The following is a 24,289-nucleotide window of genomic DNA, read 5'->3' on the forward strand; positions in this document are numbered from 1 at the left end:
CACTCCAACAAAAGGGTACGCCTTTTTGAGTCAGAGTGGTTAAAGGTTTGGCAATTCTGGAGAAATTCTGAATAAACCTACGATAATAGCCAGCGAGACCCAAGAATTGGCGAATTTCTGTGGGTGTCTTCGGTGCTGACCAGTTCTCTATCGCTTTGATTTTGGAAGGGTCCACATGTATGCCTTCCTCGCTTACCACGTGACCCAGGAAGGTTACTTTTCGAATCCAGAATTCGCACTTGGAGAATTTTGCGTAATGATTCTCCTTTCTTAGGGTTTCCAACACCGATCTCAAGTGCTGTCTGTGGTCCTCCTCACTTCTGGAATAGACAAGTATATCGTCGATGAATACAATAACGAACTTGTCCAGGAATGGACGGCACACCCGGTTCATCAGGTCCATGAACACTGTCGGTGCGTTGGTTAGACCGAAGGTCATTATTACGAACTCGTAGTGACCATATCGAGTCCGAAATGCTGTCTTAGGAACATCATTCTCAGGGACTCTAAGCTGATGGTACCCTGATCTTAGGTCTATTTTCGAGAAGTAGTTGGCTCCATGAAGTTGGTCGAAGAGATCGTCGATTCGAGGAAGAGGGTAACAGTTTTTGACAGTGAGCTTGTTCAGCTCTCGATAATCGATACACATCCGAAAGGATCCATCCTTCTTTTTCACGAATAAGATCGGGGCTCCCCAGGGTGAGGAACTCGGTCTGATGAATCCTTTGCTGAGCAGCTCATTGAGCTGACTAGATAGCTCCTGCATTTCTGCTGGTGCTAGGCGATATGGAGATTTAGCTACGGGAGTAGCTCCGGGGACTAAGTCGATACAAAACTCGACTTGACGTTCGGGAGGGATTCCCGGGAGATCTTCGGGAAAGTTGCAGACTTCGGGGATGCTCTCGAGGTCTTTAATTTCCTGCTTTTCGTTAATGACGTGGGCTAGGAATGCATAACACTCCTTCCGAAGGAGTTTCTAGGCTTTCATGCACGAAATGATGCGAAGGTTTGAACTGAGTTTATCGCCGTAGATTACAAGAGTTTCATCTGAGGAAAGATTGAGACGAATAGCGTTTTCGTAACAAAGGATATCAGCATGATTGGGGCTCAACCAATCCATGCCAATGATGACATCAAAGCTTTTTACGGGAACGGGCATAAGGTCGATGGGAAAAGAATGATCGTTTAAGGTAAGAGTACAACCGCGTATTATATCATTAGCGCTCCTCTTCTCACCGTTAGCCATCTCGACGGTAAATATTTCGGTTAAGGGTTGAGGTTTATGTTTAAGAAAATGCTTGAATGGATGACTAACAAAACTTCTTTCAGCACCAGAATCGAAAAGAATGCATGCATAAGAGTTGTCGAGGAGGAACATACCCGAAACAACTGTGGGATCAGCGACTGCCTCCTCGCGTCCCATCGTCAGTACTCTTCCTGTGCCACCAGCTGTTGTTGCCTTGGGGCAGTTTCTCTTGTAGTGCCCGACTTCTCCACAATTATAGCAGGCTTGACCAACGCCTGCTCCAGATGTTTGGTTGGTTGGTTGAGCTGGTGCTTTGCAAAATCTTACCGTGTGCCCCTTTTTGCCACAGTTAGAACATGATATTTCACGACATGGGACGGGGTTATGGTGGTAGTTACACTTGTCGCACAGAGGGAGGGTACCAGCATATTTACTGGTAGGTGCTTGCACGGCAGGAGTAGCAGCATGAGTAGTAGCAGCGTGGATTGCCACCGTTTGCTGTTTCTTTGAGGGCTCCTACGAAGACTGACCCTTTTTCTGTTTCCAGAATTTCCTTTTCTCACCACTCCCTTTAGCCGGTTCAGGAGTGGCTGTCACTTCATCAAGATCGACTCCATGATCTATGAGAGTCTGCGCCAGACACTTAGCGCTGTCGAAGGTGTTTGGCCTAGCAGCCAGGACATTTCCCTTGGTGGGTTGAGTCAATCCCCAAATGTATCTCTCTATCTTTTTGCTTTCCGGGGCGACCATTCCCGGGCAAAGAAGCGCTAGGTCTTCAAACCTAGATGTGTAAGCAGCAATGTCGGAACCCTTCATCTTTAGGTTCCAAAGTTCGTACTCCAGTTTCTGCATTTCGCCCCGTGGGCAGTACTCAGCAAGCATGAGCTCTTTCAAGCTCTCCCAACCCATAGCATTTGCCACTGGTAGGGTTACGGATTTGACCCGACCATTCCACCAGGTCAGTGCCCTATTGGCGAAAGTGCAAGCGGCGAACTTTACTTTGTTGACCTCCGAACAGGAACAGATTTCGAAAATGGACTCAATTTTCTCGATCCATTGAGTCAGGGTAATGACACCTCCAGTGCCGTCGATGGATGTGGGTTTTGCGTTCATGAAGTCTTTATAGGAACACTCCTTCTGGTGTCCCTGACCACCTTCATGATTTTGGGGATGCATACCACCTCCCTGACCACCAGATCCGCCAGGGTTCATCTGTGACATCGCGGCAGCCACCGCAGCAGTAACAGCCGCCTGAAACATAGCGGGATCAAATTGAGGTGGCGGTGGTGGTGGTGGAGCATCGTCATTTCTTCTGATGGGTCTTCTTCGAGGAGGTATCTTGTTCTAAAATGAACAGAAAGATGAGGATGGTAAGTCCTCTGAATTGGATCAAGGGATATGAAGCAAATATATCTCATTATGATAGTTACAGTGCTCTGCTAAGCGATAAGCAAGGAAAGACTACCAATGCGAATAAATTATTGCTAAAAGGAATGAGTAGCAACACTTGGAAGTGAATTTCTACGATGAATTTGGATCTATTAAAATACTCCTATAGTATTTTAAGTTTGACTGTTTTGTTCTTTCGGTGACATGGTGTATGGATATTTGGTAAGTTTTGGGTCTGTTGTAACACCACCATTACTCCCAAGCACATGTTGGTCATGTCTCGAATGAATATAGTTGATCAGGCTATATTGACCCTAGACATGATTACATAACTGCCCAGGTTTAACTGCAGTGTTCAACATCCAAATACTTTTGTTTTGTTATGTTCATGAGACTGTTTCTGGTTCGTAGGTATACTTATATACTTTTTGTGAAAATACTTGTATTTTGAAAAGTATACTTTTAGTTCAGAGCACTTTTGCCCCTTTGTGTTTATAGTTGTATACCATGTAAGGTTCGGTATACTTAGTTCACTATAAACAATAGCTCTGATACCAATCTGTCACACCCCGGAACCGAAGGCGGAAACGCTCTGGGGTGGAGGACGTCATGCGTAGTATCACAACAATCGTACCATAGTAATCAAAGTAAACACAACCATTACATTGCATTATGAATATTTACATATGTATGAAAACATAATTTATACAAATCATTATATTCAAAGAAACAAAAGATAAAGACTGGACTTCAAGATGCTTCGTCTTCTCCAAAAGTGATCGAAGGTACCTGTCTATTGATGTCCTGAGAATACAAGCGATTTTTGAAAACGGGTCAGCATAAAGCTGGTGAGTTTATAAGCATATTTTTGTATTGGAAACTAGTCACTGAATTTGTAAAATATATTCCTTTTTATTATCAGTAAATATCATTTTGTATCGAAAACCTTCGTTATTGAGTTCCGAAATAGGTATGCATGCTTCCCAAGAAAATCCCATATTTTCTAACATGTTAGTTGAGTTCTGAATGAAAAGTATATTTCATTTGAAAATCGTGGTTACCACCAGTAAGTAGTTTTATTATTCAAATAAAACCATGAGTTAGATCGCTGGAATACCCTCCAGTAAGTAGATAGGTAGTTTTATAAAATAAAACCATGGAAGAAATGATTCCGTAAATGAAGGTTAGTTTTACATATTGTGAGTCGGATAACCATGCTAATTTGACCCGAGACCTTCTTGACGTTTCTTCAGACGTCGTACGATTACAAAATTTGTCACCCCGGGAGTGCCCGCCCCACTATAGCTAACATTGCAGGTGTGGGATTGTCAGTCCCGAATAGATCTATTCACAAATTTCACGCTCTCCCTCCAGGAGACTCTGGTTATACTTCCGGATAGGATTTATTGGTACCCCGAAAGGCAAAACGAAGATTAATCTCACAATCCTGTATTAACTAGTTTACGAGTAATTCAGTTGTTCTCGAGTTCGAAATCGTTGATAAACGATGTGGAGTATAATAATTATACAAAATAATTATCTAGTAAGATACTCTCGTTATTCGTATGGATAAACTAAATCGATCATAGTTTATATGTTTGACTTGCTTGGAGTTTGATTCTGAAAACTGATAATGAAATCTCCAAACTATACCTATTATAGTTTGATTGATAAGTTACGTTTATGAACATTTCGGAAAACTATGCAATTATGTTTAGAAAACGTCCCTTATGCTCCACATACTACAAAAGGGATAAAGTAACTAAATGTTTAACGTAAAACCATTGTAATTGCATTAGTTTTTATGTTGTGAAAACCTTTATGTTTGGCTTGTATTGCCCCCTGAAAACGTTATAAAAACTTATAAAAGCGTAGGGGTATGAACTCACTGTTTGACGTAGGATTCGGATGCACGATCGGTTTCGAGCATTGAGTGTCAACTAATGTTTTGCACACAAGTGGATCCTATTAACATGTAATAATGCATACACGTATTAGATTAAGGCATTTCATGATAAAACATGATGGGGAAACCACCCTAGGGACTTGGAAATGCTTGGAACTAAGTGTCGGAGCCATAAATGATCGAATAAAGGAAGTGTGCGGTCATCAGTATGTGTGTGCGGTTGGACACAAGAGTGTGCGGCCGTACAGAGGGTGTGTGCGGCCGTAAACAGGGGTGTGCGACCGTATATTCCTTATTTGTGTCCGAAACGTCGATTTTGAGGTGTTCTAGAGTCTAAACCAAGTCTAGCTAGCAAATGGAGGCCAAACTCTTCACTTTGGAGAGTTTTTAAGGCGTGTGCGGCCACCTTATGAAGGTGTGCGGCCGTACACCTTCAAAGTATGAAGAACACGAAGAACACTATGAGTTTTAGGCTTAGATTCAGGTGCCTTACCAATATAACGAGCTGAATGATGGAGTAGTTCACGTTTTTGAGGCCTTTTGGGTGTTTTTGGATGAAGTTTTTAGAGAGAGAAAGTAGTGAGAGAAAGTAGAGTGCAGCCAAAGGAAAAGAATGAGTGAAGGGGGTCTCCTTATATATATAAGGGGGAGTGTGCGGCTGGAGGATGGGTGTGCGGTCGGCTGTGTGCGGCTGGCTGGCCGTACACTCGGGTGTGCGGCCGCACACACTTTGCTAGGTGTGTTTGGCCCGTTTTAGTGATGCTACACACATTCTCACCCTTCCTAAGACTCATATCAAGGTCATACTAAGTCTCAAGAACTCAGATAGACCCAAAACTTCATTACAAAATAGCGAAACGAGGCTAACTTTGATGAAAATGAAGAATGTACACGTTAGAATTTTGGGTTGTCACAATGGATCTTTTAATCCATTGTCCTAAGTAATGTGGAAAATCATGGGTATGAGGGTTTACCCTAATCATGCATACTATATAAAGGAGTCCTTGGCACATAAAATCGACACTAGTGTGTGTGTAAGAAGCTTGGCCGATTTTGTGAGGCAACTCTCTCTCTCTCTCTCAAGTCTTCCAAGTTGTTGATGGTGATATGTGATTCCAGTTGAGGCATTGACATTATTGGTGCTAGGCTCTTAAAGCTCCAAGCAATTAACTACAAGAAAATGTATGTATTATATCTAGTTTTTGTTATGCAAATACATATGATTATATGCTAGTTAGGGTAATGCCTTGGAAACTTCAAGTTTGCATCTATAATAGAGAAAACATAGATCCAAGGTATTTAGGGTTGCATGAACACCTTAGGAGTGTTAGAATGCTCAAAACCCATCACTTTATCCATCTAACCAAGGTAGCTTTTGATCCAATTTGAGGAAAGTTAAACGAAGAGAAGTTCCCTTGGTTTCTTGGAGCATTTTGTCCTCTGGCTCTATTCATTTTCCTGCAAAATATACATCATGGAAAAACCACACAAACCACAAAATATGTTTAAAAAAAAGGAAAATCTGGCAACAGCAGCAGCAACTCGACGAGTCCGATGAACATTACGAGACTCCCTTACTGATTTGAACAGATTCAACCGTCTACACTCAAAATTACTCCAGGGGTTTGTCTAGGGTGGTAAACCAAGCATTAATTCATGAAAAATTCCAGTCAAAATTTTCTAATTTAGTCTAAATCGAAACCCTAATGATCATGTCAACTTCAAAAATCGGGCTTTTTAACAAATTGCAACCATAAAACTACTAAAAATCGAACCTTTAACGGATTTAAGAGTGAAAAAGCGTACCTTTTTGAGAGAATTGGAGAAGAATCATGATAATTGAGAGTTCTTGCTTGAGAGGATTTGCTCGTCGAGTGTAAGGCGAGTGGCGGCTGTGAGAATGAGAAACTTTACTCTTTAGTGTAAAAACCCTAATGTATTGAGTTTAAAAATTATGTTTTTTTCGGTAATAAAAACCTACTCGTCGAGTTCGGGGTCCCAAACTCGTCGAGTAGAGACGGGTTTTGCCGAGATATTGGGGATTTTCAGATGACCTCGTCGAGTACGCATATGGACTCGACGAGTTTTTGGATCTGTTCGAAATTTTTTTTGTTATCTTTAAATAAATTCCACCACACCCCACACTCAAACTTTGCTTGTCCTCAAGCAATCATTTTAAGCAAATCAGAAGATTTAGAGTGAAAAATCCTAATAAAACACACAAAAATAAATAAAATAAAAGATGAAAAAAAGGGTAAAAGAAAGCAAACTCAAGCAACGGGTTGCCTCCCGTAAGCGCTTCTTTTTGAGGAGTCTTTAGTTGGACTCCTATTAAAGCAAAAAGTGACCCTCTTAAACTTAACAATCTGCAGTTCCATTTTACTACCGTATCTCTTTTGGCTACCGCAATCAGTTATGCCACCACAACGTGTGTTTGTCTACCGCAGTTTAAGATATTGTTTAGAACCGGAGTTGAACCGCAACCTCTCTACCGCAGTGAAGACTTCTTGGTTACATCAACTGACTTAGCGTGTTAGCATTAAATTGTCCAGTGAACCTTGCATGGTCACTTAGAGTCAGTAGTTTATTATTGTTTATTCTGGATGTAACTTTATGAGACTCTATAAATAAAGTCTCCATCTTCATGTATCTTTACCTCTTTACCACTACTTCTTATCACATCTCTTAACGATATTTCTGAACTTTCACTCTGAAATAGAAATATCATTTTCTCATATTTTCTTCGAGATCCTCTTCACCTTAAACTGATCACACATACTGACCTGTGTTTGAATGCAAACCTCGTTATGAATCAGTTTGGTGTATACTTGATATAACTTGTTGTCATTTACATTTCCTTTACATTTCAGCACTTTATATTTCCGCAACTAACTATCTAACAACTCTAACTTATTATTGTTGAGCTTACATGATCCTTTGATATTAACTTATTCCACAACCATTATCTTGTACTAACGTTTGTTCAAGTGTTTCTCCCAATGTTTTTCTCTCAACAATTGGTATCAGAGCCAAAGTGGTTGCTTTTTAAACAAAACTCTGATTTTGACAAGCCTTCTATACCACTAAAGCTCATTCTTAAAAAAAATCAAAAACAAAGGAAATATGGCACAAGCATTATCATTGAACATTTCCAATAGTGTTGGAGTCTCGAACAGGGCACCAATACTTGTTGCAAATAAATACCACCATTGGTTACAAAGAATGGAAGTGTATCTTAAGAGGCTCGGAAGAGATGTGTTGAGATCCATGGAAGAAGAACCCCATGTCCTTGTTCAAGCAGATGGTGCTCAAGCACGAATAGGTGGAGGTCCATCCGCGATGAATCGACCAACCAAAGATGATTTCGACAAAATGGAGAACGATGCCATAGCCTTCTATGAAATCTCTTGTGCTGTTGCTCCTGATAATTTTGACATCATCATCAACTGCAAATCTGCTAAGGAAATATGGGATGTGCTCAAGAATCTGTATCAAGGGTATGAACAAAGCTTAGGATAAGAAACTCACCACAACTCTTAATGAGTTTAACAACTTTAAATCTATTCCCGGTGAAAGTCTTGACGACTCGTTCAAACGGTTCAACCTCATCATCACGAAGCTATCAAATGTTGGTACAATTCAAAGCAGCCATGAAACAAATCTACACTTTGTCAATGGTTTGGGAAGACATTGGTCCACTGCAAAGATGATTGTGCAAGGAGATAGAAAGATTCATACTTTGTCTTTGTTCAAGTTGTACGAAGAACTTCAGGCACAAGAATCAACAGTGCTGATAGATTGTGCTGATCTCGGTGGTCCACTTGCCCTGATAGCTCAAACTCCACAAGTCAAAACTCAACAGTACACATATCCTACTGAACCATCGTATCCACTATCATATCACAACCCACTGCTGTCATATGAAGCTGATGTTGAAATGGACGACAAAGAAGAATTCCAAAATACCATTGCCTTGTTTAGCCAACAATTCAACAGGCTACCACCACCATCATTTCATAAGAATCAGCAGTTCACAAAACCACCTTTTAATCGAAACTTCAATCCGCAGTCTAACCACTCACAATATCCTCAAAACCCACACCATCCACCGCAACCACAGAATGCACATCATTCCAAAGAGGGACCGTAGTCCAAAAATCCAACAGACTCTGGTACCTCAACTGAAGAGAAAAGTGAAGTCATTATCTGTCACAAGTGTCATAAAGAGAATCACTTTGTAAAAGATTGCAAAGCAAATATGGTTAAGGATAAGGCATTCTACCTTAGAATGGCCCAAGAGGTGGAAGAAAAAGAAAAGGCAAGAGCATATGTTGCTCAAATGAAGAGGGATCATCAAGTGTGGTCATCCGGAGATGGGGATGAAGATCTTAACAACACCAAGAGAAAAGGGAAGATCTGCATGGTTGCAGCTGCTGAAGAGGACGGATCAACAAACTTAGAGAGGGACTACTGTTACATGGCCAAATATGGCACTCTCAGCATCGTCGAGCAGGTAAAAATCATGATTCATTCTAATAATTTCAGCATGCATGATTGTGAACCATACTTAGAAAGACTTAATGACACGTGTGTTGCCGTCCTTTCAGACTAAAACAAGGCTCTAGATGAAAAGAATATAGCGTCCTAAGAGTTATATCATGTGAGAGGAAGACTTGAGGATAAGAGACTTAAAGTTGCCATGCTAGAAAAACACTTGTTGTTCGAAAAGGATGCTAGGATGTTGAATGAAACGCGGTTAGATATTGCTTTAAATCAAAGGGAATTAGCCTAGAAATAAATTGTACGTTTGAATCAATTAATAGAAAAGCTCTTTAATGTATCTAAAGCAATTGAAAACTTAGTAAATAATGGGACCATAGAAAACACCTATAACTGGGGATGGTCCAATGGGTACTCAACCAATGAGAACTCAACTCCCCAGTTCAATGCTGATCGACCATATGTCTCACCTGATCGAGAGTTTCATTATCCAGTCAATGATAAAATGTTCCCTGAAGACATACAATGTCGCTTCGGTAGACTTCATGAGCTGAGTAACAATTGTGTCATCGAGGAAATTCTTCCTAAATCCACAGGTAATCCAAGTGATCAATTACCCATCATTGGTACAATTTGTCCCAATTCTCAATCTTCTTCAGATTTAGATGAAGAAATCATTATGGAAGGACCAGACGTCGATGTAAATTGTCCATCCTTACCTTCCATAAAATGTCCCAATACCGAACCATCTTTGACATACTTTGCGGTAGTCCAGTCATCCGCACCGCAGACCGCAGTCAAAAGCACAGTGACCATTCAGCCTATTCTTCATGAATTACCAATTGAAAGTTTTGAATATGGTCAATGTTCACAGAGTCCTGAACTCTCTAGTTCATATGACTCAAGTCCTCATTTTTCAAATCAGTCAAAGGTTTTCAAGAAACCGCAGTTGAACATTTCTGACTGCGGTTCTCCAAAAACTCATGCAAAATTGGCTTTCAAAGATGAACTTAGGTCCCGAGGCAAAAAGCGGGATACTGACTACAAAAACAAAACGCTCAAACATGTCAAGATTTCAAATAAAAGGAACTTAGAAAAACCCACTACTACCAAAAATCTTTCAAAAATCACGACATTCAAAGGATTGAACAAAAAGGAATGTACAGTGACAAAAACTTTTTCGAACACTCCTACAAATCCCAAAACAAAGTCACGTCTTTTCAAAAATATTCCTTAAACGATCCAAAGTGGAAGGGTATCTTACCAACTCCTAAACTGTCAAAATCACATCAATCTGTAGTCAGGTCAAAACCTTGGAGTAATTCACGTGCAAAAACCTTTTCAAATTCCAAGGGCACTGCAGCCAAATCCCATACATGGACCGGTCACAAGACTCAAAATACATCCTCCGAACCGTTGACCAAGTACGGTGTCTGGATAAACGAGAAAAATCTTTCTTCTGGATTTTATCTACTGAAAACCTCATGTCCAATCCAACCTCATAACATCCTAAAAGTTACCAAACACCCATGACTAGGCCTAAAACCTGACACAAAAATTGTTCTTGCAACTCACGTGCATGCATCCAGTAAGAAAGTTTCTCATGTGACTTCGGGGTCCAAACTTGTTTGGGTGCCCAAACTAACCGTTAAGTTTTCTTGCAATGTGCAAGGAAGAACAAGAAGAGGAGTGGTTAATTGATAGTGCCTGCTCCTTGCACATGACCAGAAGGTTAGAATACCTTCGCGAGTTCATCCTTATCTGTAAAGGTAGACATGTCACGTTCTGGAACAATGCAAATGGAATCATAAGGGGTTACGGTGTGTTGACCACGAGAAGTTTCTCAATTCAAAAGGTTGCTTACGTAGAAGGCCTCAAGCACAACTTGATCAGCGTTGACCAACTATCCAAAGTTGGTCATTAGGTTGAATTTGATAACGAATATTGCTACATAATGACAAATGATAAAAGCACTTGTCTGTTCAAATCCAAATCCGAAGGGACAATGTATCCTTTGGATGTCTCACTGATCATTGGCAAACCACAGTTGTGTTTTCTATCAACAACAGTATCCAAAGTAAGCTGGTTATGGAACCGCAAGCTAGCTCATCTCAACTTCAGATATATCAAAAACCTGGTCACCAAAGAACTGGTCTGTGGTCTCCCCATTCTGAAATACAAAAATGATACACTTTGCCCAGCTTGTGAGTGTGGAAAGCAAACAAAGGGAAACCATCTACTGGTCATCGATTCATCAATTGCTGAACTGTTAGAGCTACTTCACATTGATCTCTGCGGTCCATCTACCATAGCCAGTCTTCATCACAAAAAATACATTTTGGTTATAGTTGATGACTTCACACGCTTCACTTGGTTCTTCTTCTTAAGACTCAAATCAGACACACCGCAGATCATGATCAACTTTATAAAAGAAATCGAGCTTCAAATCAAGTTACCAGTCCGGAGAATAAGAAGTGACAATGGAACCGAATTTACTAATCATCTCTTGAATAGCTTATTGGTTTCAAAATGCATTAGTCAACACAACTTTTTTGCTCCCTACACACCGCAGCAAAATGGAGTATTAGAGCGAAGAAATTGCACTTTGATCGAAGCATCTAGATCAATGTTAAACTTTTTCAACCTTCCTCTATACTTCTGGGCCAAAGCAGTGGCAACTGCATGCTTTGTTCAAAACCGAAGCATCATTTGCAAGCGTCTTAACAAGACTCCGTATGAGGGTCTCAATAACCGCAAACCCAGCGTCCGATTCTTCCATATCTTTGGATGTAGATGTTTTGTGATCAACAACAAGGATCACCTTAACAAATTTGCACCAAAATCAGATGAAGGCATTTTTCTTGGCTACTCAACCAATAAGGTGGCCTGCCGGGTCCTCATCAGACATACAAGAGTGATAGTTGAGAGCTTCGATGTCAAATTTGATGACTATTATGTCCGCAACACTGCTCCGTCAAGTGAAATGAAAGCTATCCTGGAAAGCGATATCCCAGCCTCTTCGGGTCCCTTAAACATAGTTGAAATCAACTATGATGATCTTTTTGACCCCGCATAGACAGTTCATCTCTCCAAAATCCTGGTATCTTCGGTAGCTCAACAACAACATGCTGAAGTATCTGGTCCAACCTTATCTAAAGACTTGTCACTCAATACTTCCACCTGGCTAGTTGAGGGGAGAAGTTCCATTCTGGTTCAAACAACAACCATCGAGGTTCCAGTACTAGAAGATGCAGCTCCGGTGTCTACCCACAGAGTCAATATCCAATCTAATGTTTCCTCTGACTTTGAGGATGAGGAAGTTGAGAACATAGACACAAGATCAGATCCAAGGATTATCACTCATTCATCAGTCCAGGGGGAACCATCTTAGGTTCAGAGGGAACTCCCATCCTCAATTCAGGGGGAACCTCCTTCAAATGCTGTTGTTCAAATTCCTACAGTCTAAGCTACGTCTGCGGGCTGCTCCCAAGTCGAGGGGGAACTACCTTCTCCTACCATAGAGTCCTCTGACGTTGAAGATATTCCCTCTACCACAGCCGCTGATCACCAAGAAACCCGTCTTCACATCTAAACGAAGGATCAGCCACCGGGTCAGATCATTGGAAACCCATCCGCATTTATACAAAATAGATCCTCTAGTGATTTAATGGACCACTGCCACCATGCAGCTTTCATGTCCTCAGTCGAGCCTCGAACTATAAAATAAGTACTCATGGAACCCGAATGGATCACCGCAATGCAAGAGGAGTTAGCTGAGTTTGAAAGGAACAAAGTGTGGAAACTAGTATCGAAGCCAAAAGGTCACACAATTGTTGGTACTAGATGGGTATACAAAAACAAGCTTGACGAGTCTGGTGCGGTAGTAAGAAACAAAGCAAGGCTAGTGGCTAAGGGGTACAACCAACTTTAAGGCATTGACTATGATGAAACCTATGCCCCCGTAGCCAGAATGGAAGCAATATACATTTTCTTAGCGTATGCGGCACACAAGAATATCAAAGTACATCAAATGGATGTAAAAACTGCCTTTCTGAATGGAGAACTGAAGGAAGAGGTTTACTTGCAATAACCTCCAGGCGTTGAGAGTCAAGAATTTCCTAACTATTGCTACAGGCTAGAAAAAGCAGTATATGGTCTTAAACAAGCTCCAAGGGCATGGTATGAGACTCTTTCTGAGTTTCTTGTCACGTCTGGATACAAAAGAGGTGTGATTGATCCCACATTGTTTAGAAGGGAAAATGGTAATCACTTAATGCTCGTCCAAACATATGTGCATGGTATCATTTTTGGATCCACAGACCAGGGTATGGTGAATGACTTTGCAAAGCTCATGACAAGTAAATTCCAAATGAGCATGAATAGAGAGATCAACTTCTTTCTAGGACTTCAAGTCAAACAAGTCCCTCAAGGGATATTCATTCATCAAGAGAAATATACCTCTGAGCTGCTGAAGAAATTCTCAATGGACAATTGTTCCTCAGCCAAGGTCCCGATGGCCTTAGGATACAAGATTTCAGCTGATCCTACCGGAGAATCAGTTGATCATAAAATCTATCGTGGAATGATTGGGTCATTAATGTACCTCACCGCAAGTAGACCATATATTGTCTTTGCAACAGGATTATGTGCTAGGTTCCAAGCGGACCCCAAAGTATCTCACTTGAGCGCAGTCAAGCAAATCTTCATATACCTAAAGGAAAGTAAAGCGTTAGGCCTCTGGTACCCCACAGTAAATGACTTCAGCCTTCAAGCTTTCACAGATGCGGATCATGTAGATGTAAATTAGATCGAAAAAGTACTTCAGGTGGATGCCAATTTCTAGGAGGAAGACTAGATAGTTGGTCCTCAAGGAAGCAGAACCGTGTCTCGTTGTCTACCGCAAAAGCAGAATATGTGGCCACAGCCAGCTGCTGTTCCCAAGTTCTATGGATGAAGACTCAACTCATGGACTACAGATACAGAATTTGGCAGGTACCTATTTACTGTGATTTAGAGAGTGCTATAGCGATTTCTCATAATCCTACTCACCACTCTAAGACGAAGCACATTGAACTACGGTACCACTTCATCAAGGATCATATTCTCAAAGGTAACATCGAACTCATTTTTGTTCCCACTCACGATGAAATAGCTGATGTTTTCACTAAAGTACTTGATACTACAAAGCTAAATGCGTTTCTAGAAATGCTACGAATGATGAATCCATACCCGCAATTCTTTTTGAGTTGATAGGTACCGCATACCACATCTGGTCTCCAAGTGTGAAGGAATTGCTGCTTTTCTTTTCAAAGTAAAACTCTTAAAGCATTCTTTTCACTGCGGTTCTAGAATAATATATTCCTCATATATCTTTTCAGTATACCCAGTATACCGCAATCATATATGATCTATATATTCTTTGGGTCTTTTATTTCTTTTATTTCTAACTTCTTTATCAAGTGTTCTTTCAGCTAATTCTACCGCAGTCAAACTGCAGTCCACCACAGTCATCTAACTTCATCCGCAGTTGCAATAAATGACCCCGCAGTCATAACTTCATAAAAGCAGTAAATAATGTTGTGTGCTATTTAATGTTCTTCAATAAATAAAAAACATTCCTCATAAATATTCATTTTGTAGCATACAATGTTTTAGTCTCTTTCAAAATCACTTTTCTGAGTCAGGCATATTTTAGGCTAAAATTCATATACATCGTTTTTCCATAAAACACAATCTTTTAAGAAATCTCTTTTCTCAACCGTTCATGTCTCACAGCCATTTATTGTTAAATCCGTTTCCACTTCCCACTTTTTCACAACGGATAAAAACCCTTCACCACACAATTTACCGGCATGTGATCATAGACCTGACATGTATTTAATGCTCCGCTTTTCTAGTAAAATAATTTCTTTTTGATTTTCTTTATTTGTGGCTGATAATGGTAAAAACCCAAGGGTTTTTAACTTTAACAGCTGTAAATAAATTAATTACAATAAGCTTTGAAATCCGGAGGTATAAAAACCCCCAATTTCTCCCAAGAACGCTTTACGCTTTCTGAACCTTACAGATGATCTTCATCTTCTCCATCTTCTTTCTCAAACTCTTTCCTGCAAGTTCTAAAAACCTTTTACTGCAATCATGGTGAAATCAGGAATCTCCAAGAAACAATCGATGGCATCTGGGTCTGCTTGTCCCACCGGCTCAGAAACCACCATCAGAGACCCATCATCATCCATCGCCTCGAGCAACTTCAGAGCCATCTTTGAAGATCATCCTTTATATGGTGCTTTCAACTCTTTCACTGAAGTAGTTCCATTTCCGACTCTGTTCAAGTGTGCTTTTTCAACTTTCTATCCAAGCCACAACCTTCAAGAAGTGCATCTAAACTTGGTGGACGATTCACTGGTTGTTCTAACAAAGAACAAATTCCTGGAAGCAATCAATCTTAGGGTTCTTCCTTCTACAAAATTCTACTCACCAAGCCGTAATGATGTGATCTCAACCCTGTACTAGATGGGTTACCAGAAGAAACTGAAAAGGATCGAAGACTTCAAGAATAACCAACTTCCGGCGGTATGGTAGTTTATGTGCCACTTTGTAATCAGAAGTCTTTCCGGCAGGTCTGATGGTACTGAAAACATGCGTATCAAACTGTTAGAGATTGTTTGGAGCATTTACACTGGTAACGCGGTCAACTACGGTCAAATTCTTTGGGATGACTTCTTACAATACATTCCTAAGGAAGCTCCTCGAGAAGATGCAACTGAGCACCTTTGCTCGCTTTTGGTCGCTATGCATCTCGGATCTGCACAAGGATGCCAAGCTGGATATGGGCAATGACTCCACTCTCTTTGCTACTCGCGATCTGAAAAGGTACACAACCTCCAAAGATCAAACATTTTGGACCCCTTAGGAGATTGCCTAGATATATTTTGGAGTCCATTGGACTCACAACTCTTGAGGTAGCTGACCACAACATGGCTACGAGTGGTATTGACCCATACCACTCTTCCCCGCCCAGACCTAGTCAGGCTACCGCAGCCCTTACTACAACACAAGTTCCACCTAGTACTGTAGTCCCTACCGCAACTCAAGTCCCTCCTACTACAAATCAGATTGTCCAACCCAAATTAAAACGATTCAAACAAACCGTGACTTCAAAGAAAGCACCCCGTAACACCATCAGGAAGGGAGGCGTTCCTTTTAAGAAATGCAAGTCCAAGACCGCTGAATCCTCTGATGTGGTTCATGACTCCCCTTCTAAAACTCAAGATTCCCCAATCAATGTTGAAGATGATACTCATCATGATTCTTCAACTTCAGGAGATGTGTTTAGACGAAATAAACTGAAGTTAACCCCAAGTCAAAGCCAAATGCGTACCACGACTCATACCACAGTCTCTCAAAAGACTTTGGTAGTCATTGGAGCTACCGCATGCTCACCTATTCATACCCCCTCCCACCACTCAGATACAATAAGTGTATATGTTTCATCCCACCATGGAGACACACCTCCAGTCGGATCCCAAGTGGATCCAATTGGTTCGAGTCACCCTAAGGTCTCCAGGGCATCACACTTACACTTCTTTGAGCCTGAGGAGTTGAACTCCATTCTTGTTCGAGTCACACAAACACTACAAACACAAGTCGCACCGCAAGGTAATTCTTCCGCCTTTTCCAGAACTGAGCCGAGGCCAAACTTGACTTCAGTTCAAGGAGACCGAGGAAGCTCAGGAAATCCTATTCCACCAACATTTCACACAAGTGGTCTAGGCGTGGGGAGCACAACTGTGCAAGGAACCATGAACCCGAGGGACACCTCGGTGCGAAACCAATGATTTAACGGATATCAATATGATGATTCTTGGACTCGGTATCGTCCAAGTACTGAGTCCGGAATCAGAAAGTTTGAAACTTTTCAACGAGCAGTGCAGGCCAGGAAAACCCAGCAAGTCCAACAACAACAACAAAAAGAGAAGGATCTTCTCACCGTTGCTAAGTATTGGGCAGACTCCTTCAACAATGCCAAGACTATCCACGACATCTTGAATATTCAAGAATGGATGTCCAAAATGGAAACCACAGTTCACCAAGCTCATAATCTGCAAGATGGTACTGGTCCATCAAAGCCGCCTCCAACTAACGAAAATCATGACTCCAACGACGATGGAACCGCATTTGAAATCAGCTCTGGTCCAATGTTTGGACTTGATGACATTGATCTTGATGATCTTCAGTAGCCCCCCAACTCAGAAGAATGTTTGATGGTTTTTGACGATGAAGAGTCCAGTGGATCCCAACACTCCACTTCAAAACCCAAGGCTAAGAAGAAGAAGAAGAAGAAGTTGGCTGTCACAAAAAAAGAATTCCTTAACCTCCGATCAAAAGTCGACCAAATCTCGCCGCAGTGACCACCAGCCAACCACAGAACACAGAGACCCCTACACCACAGTCTCTAGTTGAAAGGGTGGAACGACTTGAAACGAGAGAACGACTGGCCGCATAACACATAACTCTAAAAGTTGGAATGGGAATTCGAGCTTTGGATAATAGTCGCACCGCTGACCACAAGGAGTTCATGGTCACTGCTGAAAACCTCATCAAAGAGGTAACTGCATTAAAAGATGAATTCAAGACCACTATTGAAAAACAAGCAATCCACTCCAAACAACTTGTAGACGAAACTCACAACGCCTACAAATCCACCATTGCAGTTCTTCAATCAACCATCAACAACTTAAGGCGTTCTCTCTCTGCCAACCCACATGCTGATGAGATTCTCAAACTCACCACGGAGATCCATCAAATTCTGTTCAACACTGAAATTTCCAACAATCTCCTAGTCTCTGATTTAATCAAGTCCTAGTTCATAGAAACCTTCTCCAAAATTGATGGACTCAAGCAATGGTTTGAGGAGAAACAAATTGTTTCTTCCTCAAAAGGGGGAAGTGATTCCCCTCTACATTCTCATCATCATCTTCATCAAGGCCATTCACATCAAACTCCTCCAAGGATTCTTCTTCATAAACCAATTCATTAAAGGATTTCTTCTCTGCAACCTTCACCGCAACCATCCCCAAAACAAACAACTTCGGTCCCATCTCCAAAACAAAGTCCACCGCAACAGGATCCGCAACAATCTTCTGATGAAACTCCCCCGCAATTCAAGAACTTGGAACCCTATATGTCTTCGGAACATTCAAGTGACTCTCCAGCCACTCAACAAAAGAAAAAAGATTGGAGGGTCGCGAAGTTCACTGAACAGATATGGAGAGAACATGGTTTTGACATGACCATAGATGAGACCTTAACCAACTCATGGGTAAACCCTATCCGAAGGCTCCTTGATGATGATTGCATGCCCATCTTAACGTATGCTGAACCTCCATCTGATGGATATTGGGATATTCCAATCTTTCTTAACTCCAAATTCTTTCCTGTCTTCGAGCCTTTTGATCTCAGTCTTCCAGATGATCAAAGACACCCCCTCGAATTTGAACGCTTAAACTAGTTTCATGCTAAGCATTGAACTGCATTCGAAAAGACCTGGTTTAATGACAGACCATCAGGGGTAAAAAATTATAAAGTGAGGAAGTTCATGAACACTGACTTTGTTCAATATACACTCACTAGGAAAGGAGATGACTACATCAGGATGCAAGCTGATTTTCTACGCATGAACCCCAAAGAAGTGTTCTTGATTGCGAGGGTTTTCCAGATCAAGGCAGAGAAGCACCCAAAAATGAAAATAGCATGTGAGAAAGTCATTGATTTCCTGAAGGCATTGGTCTGTGATTTCGGGAAAATTGATGCTGAAATTCACCCCATCTTGACCAAAAAGTTTAACTTTCCAGCCTTTGAGCCCGCACCAAGCTTCACTGAAGGCTACCAAGAATGTCTCTCGGTGCAACCAATTTCCCAGAGTTAGGAGTTGTGTTTAAGAAAGCCAACATTGATCTCAAATACTTCATTCCTGTTGCCGCAATGCAGAGATTGACCCGGAAGCAGCTAGAAGTAACTCTGGCCTCGGTTCAAAGATCCAAGAACACAACAGATGAAGTCAAGTTTGAGATAACAAGAAGAATTTAGTGGCTAGGTGAAGTGAGGAAATTCTGGTGGATCCTTATCAAATTCCTGAAGCTCGACAAGTGAAGAAGAAAAGTTGAAGAGGTCACTTTGGGGGAAATTGTTAAAGCAAAAAGTGACCCTCTTAAACTTAACAATCCACAGTTCCATTTTACTAACGTATCTCTTTTGGCTACCGCAATTAGTTTTGCCACCGCAACGGGTGTTTGTCTACCGCAGTTGAACATATTGTTTAGAACCAGAGTTGAACCGCAACGTCTCTACCGTAGTGAAGACTTCTTGGTTACATTAACTGACTTAGCGTGTTAGCATTACATTGTCTAGTGAACCTTGCATGGTCACTTACAGTTAGTAGTTTATTATTGTTTATTCAAGATTTAACTTGATGAGACTCTATAAATAGAGTCTCCGTCTTCATGTATCTTTACCTCTTTACCACTACTTCTTATCACATCTATTAACGATCTTTCTGAACGTTCACTCTGAAATACAAAGATCATTTTCTCATATTATCTTCGAGATCCTCTTCACCTTAAACTAATCACACATACTAACCTGTGTTTGAATGTAAACCTCATTATGAATCAGTGTGGTGTATACTTGATATAACTTGTTGTCATTTGCATTTCCTTTACATTTTAGCACTTTATATTTCCGCAACTAACTATCTAACAACTCTAACTTATTTTTGTTGAGCTTACATGATCCTTTGATATTAACTTATTCCGCAACCATTATCTTTTACTAACGTTTGTTCAAGTGTTTCTCCCAAATATTTTCTCTCAGCAACTCCTTCCCGCTCTACGTTGCAGCGGCCTTTTCCAAATCCAACCCTTCTTCAAATCTTTCTTCATTTGGCATGCCTTCTTCATATTTCTTAACCCTATGCCCATTGACTTTAAAACTTGACCCATCCTTGTTCCATATTTCAATCCCCCATATGGATAGACATGCTTAATTGTAAAAGGCCTGGCAACGAGTGCGCAATTTTCCTGGAAATAGCTTTAGTCTTGAATTGTACAAAAGAACTTTCTGGTTAGCTTCAAATTCCTTGTTACCTTTCAACCTTGCATCATGCCACCTTTTTGTCTTGTCCTTATAGATCAACGAGTTAGTGTAAGACTTGTTTCTCAATTCTTCCAAAGCATTCATTTGCAAAAGCTGATTGGCACGCAACTCACTTGATTCAATATTGCATGTTTTCAAAGCCCAATAAGCTTTATATTCAAGCTCCACCGGTAGATGACAGTTCTTACCATAGACTAACCTATAGGGTGTGGTTCCAATGGGTGTCTTGAATGCAGTCCGAAATGCCCAAAGTGCATCATCTAATTTGTCTGTCCAATCTTTCCTATTGCTACCCACCGATCTTTCCAAGATTCTTTTGAGTGCTCTATTTTGTAATCTCGGTTTGCCCATTTGTTTGTGGATGGTATGGTGTTGAAAATATATGGCGTACACCATAACTTTGCAACATTTTTGCTATTTGATCATTAGCAAAATGGGTTCCCCTATCACTTATCAATGCCTTTGGTACTCCAAACCTAGAAAATAATATTTTTAGAAACTTTACCACGACCCTTGCATCATTTGTTGGTAATGCTTGTGCTTCTGCCCATTTTGATACATAGTCTACCGCCACAAGTATGTATTTATGACCTTTAGATGAAGGAAATGGTCCCATAAAATCCACACCCCACACATTAACCACTTCACATACTTGAATGTCCCTTTGTGGCATCCCATTCCTTGCAGAAATGTTACAGACCTTTGGCAAGCACCACACTTTCTCACACAGGTGGCAGCATCCTTGAAGATTGTAGGCCAATAAAACCCCACATCAAACACCTTTTTAACTATGTATTGTACCCCATGATGTCCTCCTGCCGGCCCATTGTGGCAATGCTCTAGAATGTCATGGATTTCCTTGCCAGATACACGTCTTCTAATGATCCCATCTGCACAACTCCTAAAAATATAGGGCTCATCCTATAAATAATGTTTGATTTTTGAAAAGAGCTTCTTTTTCTGCTGGTGAGTGAGCCCTTTTGGAAGAAAGTTGCCAGCCAAGAAGTTTGCAATGTCTGCATACAATGGTTCTTCCCCCATGATCACCATCAAGTACTCCTCTAGGAACCTATCACCAATACCCTTGTTGTCCATCTCGTCCCTTTCTAGATTTTCCAATCTCGATAGATGGTCGGAAGCTACATTCTCCATCTCTTTCTTGTCCTTGATCTCGATGTCAAATTCTTGAAGTAAAAGCACCCATCAGATCAATCTAGGCTTCGCATCCTGCTTGGAAAACAAATAGTTGATAGCAGAATGGTCAGTAAAAATAGTAGTTTTAGAGAAAATATGGTAGGGACTAAATTTGTCAAAGGCATAGACCACGAATAATAATTCCTTTTCAGTTGTGGTGTAATTCTCTTGGGCCGGATTTTATGTCTTGCTTGCATAGTAAATGGGTTGAAAGTGCTTGTCAACCCTTTCACCAAGTACGGCTCCTAAGGAAAAATCGCTTGCATCGCACATTATTTTAAAGGGTAAGTTCCAATTCGGGGCTATAATGATCGGGGCATTAGTTAATTTTTCTTTCAAAATTTCAAAAGAAGCTAAACATTCTTTCGAAAAATTAAAAGGTGGATCTTTTACAAGTAATTGAGTCAAAGGTCTACTTATTTTGGAAAAATCTTTTATAAAACGGCGGTAAAAATCCGCGTGACCTAAAAAACTCCTAACGCCCTTCACGTTGGTTGGTGGGGGTAGTTTAGCAATAGTATCAATTTTTGCCCGATCCACCTCAATCCCCGCTTTGGATACTTTATGGCCAAAAACAATGCCTTCTTTCACCATAAAATGACACTTTACCCAATTCAAGACTAAATTGGTCTTTTCACCCCTAGCAAGCATCAAATCAAGGTTAGTAAGATAATCATTAAAAGAAAAGCCAAAAACAGATAAGTCATCCATAAATACTTCCATAAATTTTTCCACCATGTCATGGAATATCGCCGTCATGCATCGTTGAAAGGTCGTCGACGCATTGCATAACCTAAAATGCGTCGATAGGCAAATGTTCCACTTGGAAAAGTGAAATTCGTCTTCTCTTGATCAATTGGGTGAATAAGAATTTGGAAATAACCTGAAAATCCATCTAAGAAACAATAATAGCAATGGGCAGATAATCGCTCAAGCAATTTATCAATAAAAGTAAGAGGGAAGTGGTCTTTGCAAGTGGCATCATTTAGCTTTCGATAATCGATGCACACCCCCCAATTGGTTACCATTCGTGTAGGTATGAGCTCGTTCTTCTCATTCATCATGACTGTCATCCCTCCTTTCTTTGGCACTACTTGAACGGGACTAACCCATGGACTATCAGAAATCAAATATATGATCCCAACATCTAAGAGCTTGACAACCTCCTTGACCACCACTTGCATGTTCGGGTTCAACCGACTTTGATGTTGCACTACCAGATTTGCGCCTTCTTCAAGGTTGATCTTGTGAGAACAATAAGAAGGGCTTATTCCTTAATATCGGTAATTTACCATGCAATGACATTCTTTCTTTTCTTCAAAACTTGAACCAGCTCTTCTTTTTCAGATTTCGTGAGGTCAGAAGCTATAATCACAGGTTTTTGATTACCCTCTTCCAGAAATGTATACTCTATGTGTTCTGGAAAAGTTTTCAGCTCTAAATTTGAGTTCTGAACACTGAACACGTCGATTCCAGAAACCGAACTCATCGAGTTGTACCCAGTTTTCCCGTTTGATGGCGACTTTTCGCCCAAACTCGCCGAGTTTATCTCTTCAACTTGTCGAGTTGACTTTTCAGAACTTCTTATTAATTCTTTGTATTCGCTTTCTTCGAGTAATCTTTCTATCTCCTTGAGGTCTCTTTCTGCATCAAAGTCATCTTCAAAGGCAACGATGGATTCACTTGACTTGTCTTCTTTCCATTCTTCCATTAATTCTTCAAAAATGTCCACCGAGAAGGTTGTGTCATCACTAAACATAGAGTGCTTCACGGATCGATCAAATCCAAAAGTAACTGACTCTTCTCCCACCTGAAGGGTAAGTTTGGATTCTCTTATGTCCACCATGGCACTTACGGTATTTAGGAAAGGTCTTTCAAGAATGATCGGCACTTGATGGTCTTCTTCCATATCTAGCACTATGAACTTTCACCAATAGGTCCTCACATATCCCCCTTGGAAATGTCACCATCTTGTTTGCTAGATGAATTACCATTCGAAGCGGTCTCGCCTCTGGAAGGTTCAACTTCTTAAAGAATGAATATGGCATAAGGTTCACACTCGCCCCCGAATCAACCAATGCATAACTAGTAGCTAAATTCCCGAATTGGCATGGCAAAGTGAAACTACCTGGGTTACCCATCTTCTTTGGCAATTTGTTTAACATTGCAGGTGAAAAATTTTCATTAAGAACCACCTTGGATACTTCCTCCATCTTCTTCCTATTTGTGAGAAGCTCCTTTAAGAACTTGGCATACTTAGGCATTTGTGAAACCGTCTCGATGAAGGGAATGTTAATTTGAAGGGATTTGATGTGCTCCATGAACTTTTGATAGTCTTCATTCTGCTTATCTTGTCTAGCTCGGCCTGGAAATGGCAATGGAGGTTGATACAGTTTAATTGGAGGATTATTTTCTATTCAGACGGAGAACTCGTCGAGTTCTTCTCTTCAACTCGTCGAGTTGCGTCGACTTCTTGCGATTTTAGGTTTTCTTTCTCTTCCTCATGCACCTCTTTAGGATCTTTATTCGGGATTGGGGTCAGAGGAGTGACTATCTTTCCACTCCTAGTCGTCACGATGTTGATTTGTGCGCATGTCATATTTTTCTCGGTATCGCTCGGAAGTCCGCCCGGTGTTCTCTCGTTGATTTGTTTTGCAAGCTGCCCTAATTGTGTTTCAATGTTGAGGATAGAGGTTTACTGATTTCTCATTAACACTTGTTGCTCTTTCATTATTGCTTGTTGTTCTCGTATCGCCGCATCGGTTTCGTTGTGTCTTTTCTCGGATGCAGCTGCAAATCGTGTGAGCATGTCTTCAAAATCCTTGATCTTCTCTTGCACCGGCTCCTCATTTTGATAAAAACCTTTCGTCTTTTTCCTATACTTCTCCTCCTTTGCCTTC

At 40.8% G+C, this 24,289-nt stretch overlaps 2 protein-coding genes across 2 annotated transcripts; both read right to left on the bottom strand.

Moving 5' to 3' along the window:
- Window positions 1–20,081: 20,081 nt before the first annotated feature.
- Window positions 20,082–20,546, bottom strand: LOC145104503 (uncharacterized). The gene has a single exon (XM_079041736.1). The coding sequence runs from the start codon at window positions 20,544–20,546 to the stop codon at window positions 20,082–20,084; it is 465 nt and encodes a 154-aa protein (XP_078897862.1).
- Window positions 20,547–23,263: 2,717 nt separating this feature from the next.
- Window positions 23,264–23,710, bottom strand: LOC145104504 (uncharacterized). The gene has a single exon (XM_079041737.1). It carries the CDS (start codon window positions 23,708–23,710, stop codon window positions 23,264–23,266), a length of 447 nt encoding a protein of 148 aa, XP_078897863.1.
- Between the last annotated feature and the right edge of the window lie 579 nt (window positions 23,711–24,289).

This window comes from Lactuca virosa, chromosome 4 (assembly GCF_052849685.1).
Source record: "Lactuca virosa cultivar CGN04683 chromosome 4, Lactuca_virosa_CGN04683_v6, whole genome shotgun sequence".
Lineage (NCBI taxonomy): Eukaryota > Viridiplantae > Streptophyta > Magnoliopsida > Asterales > Asteraceae > Lactuca > Lactuca virosa.

Bases quoted from the DNA above. Each gene is read 5' to 3' on its own strand.
- LOC145104503 (XM_079041736.1), bottom strand. From the start codon at position 20,546: ATGGGCAAACCGAGATTACAAAATAGAGCACTCAAAAGAATCTTGGAA.
- LOC145104504 (XM_079041737.1), bottom strand. From the start codon at position 23,710: ATGGAGCACATCAAATCCCTTCAAATTAACATTCCCTTCATCGAGACG.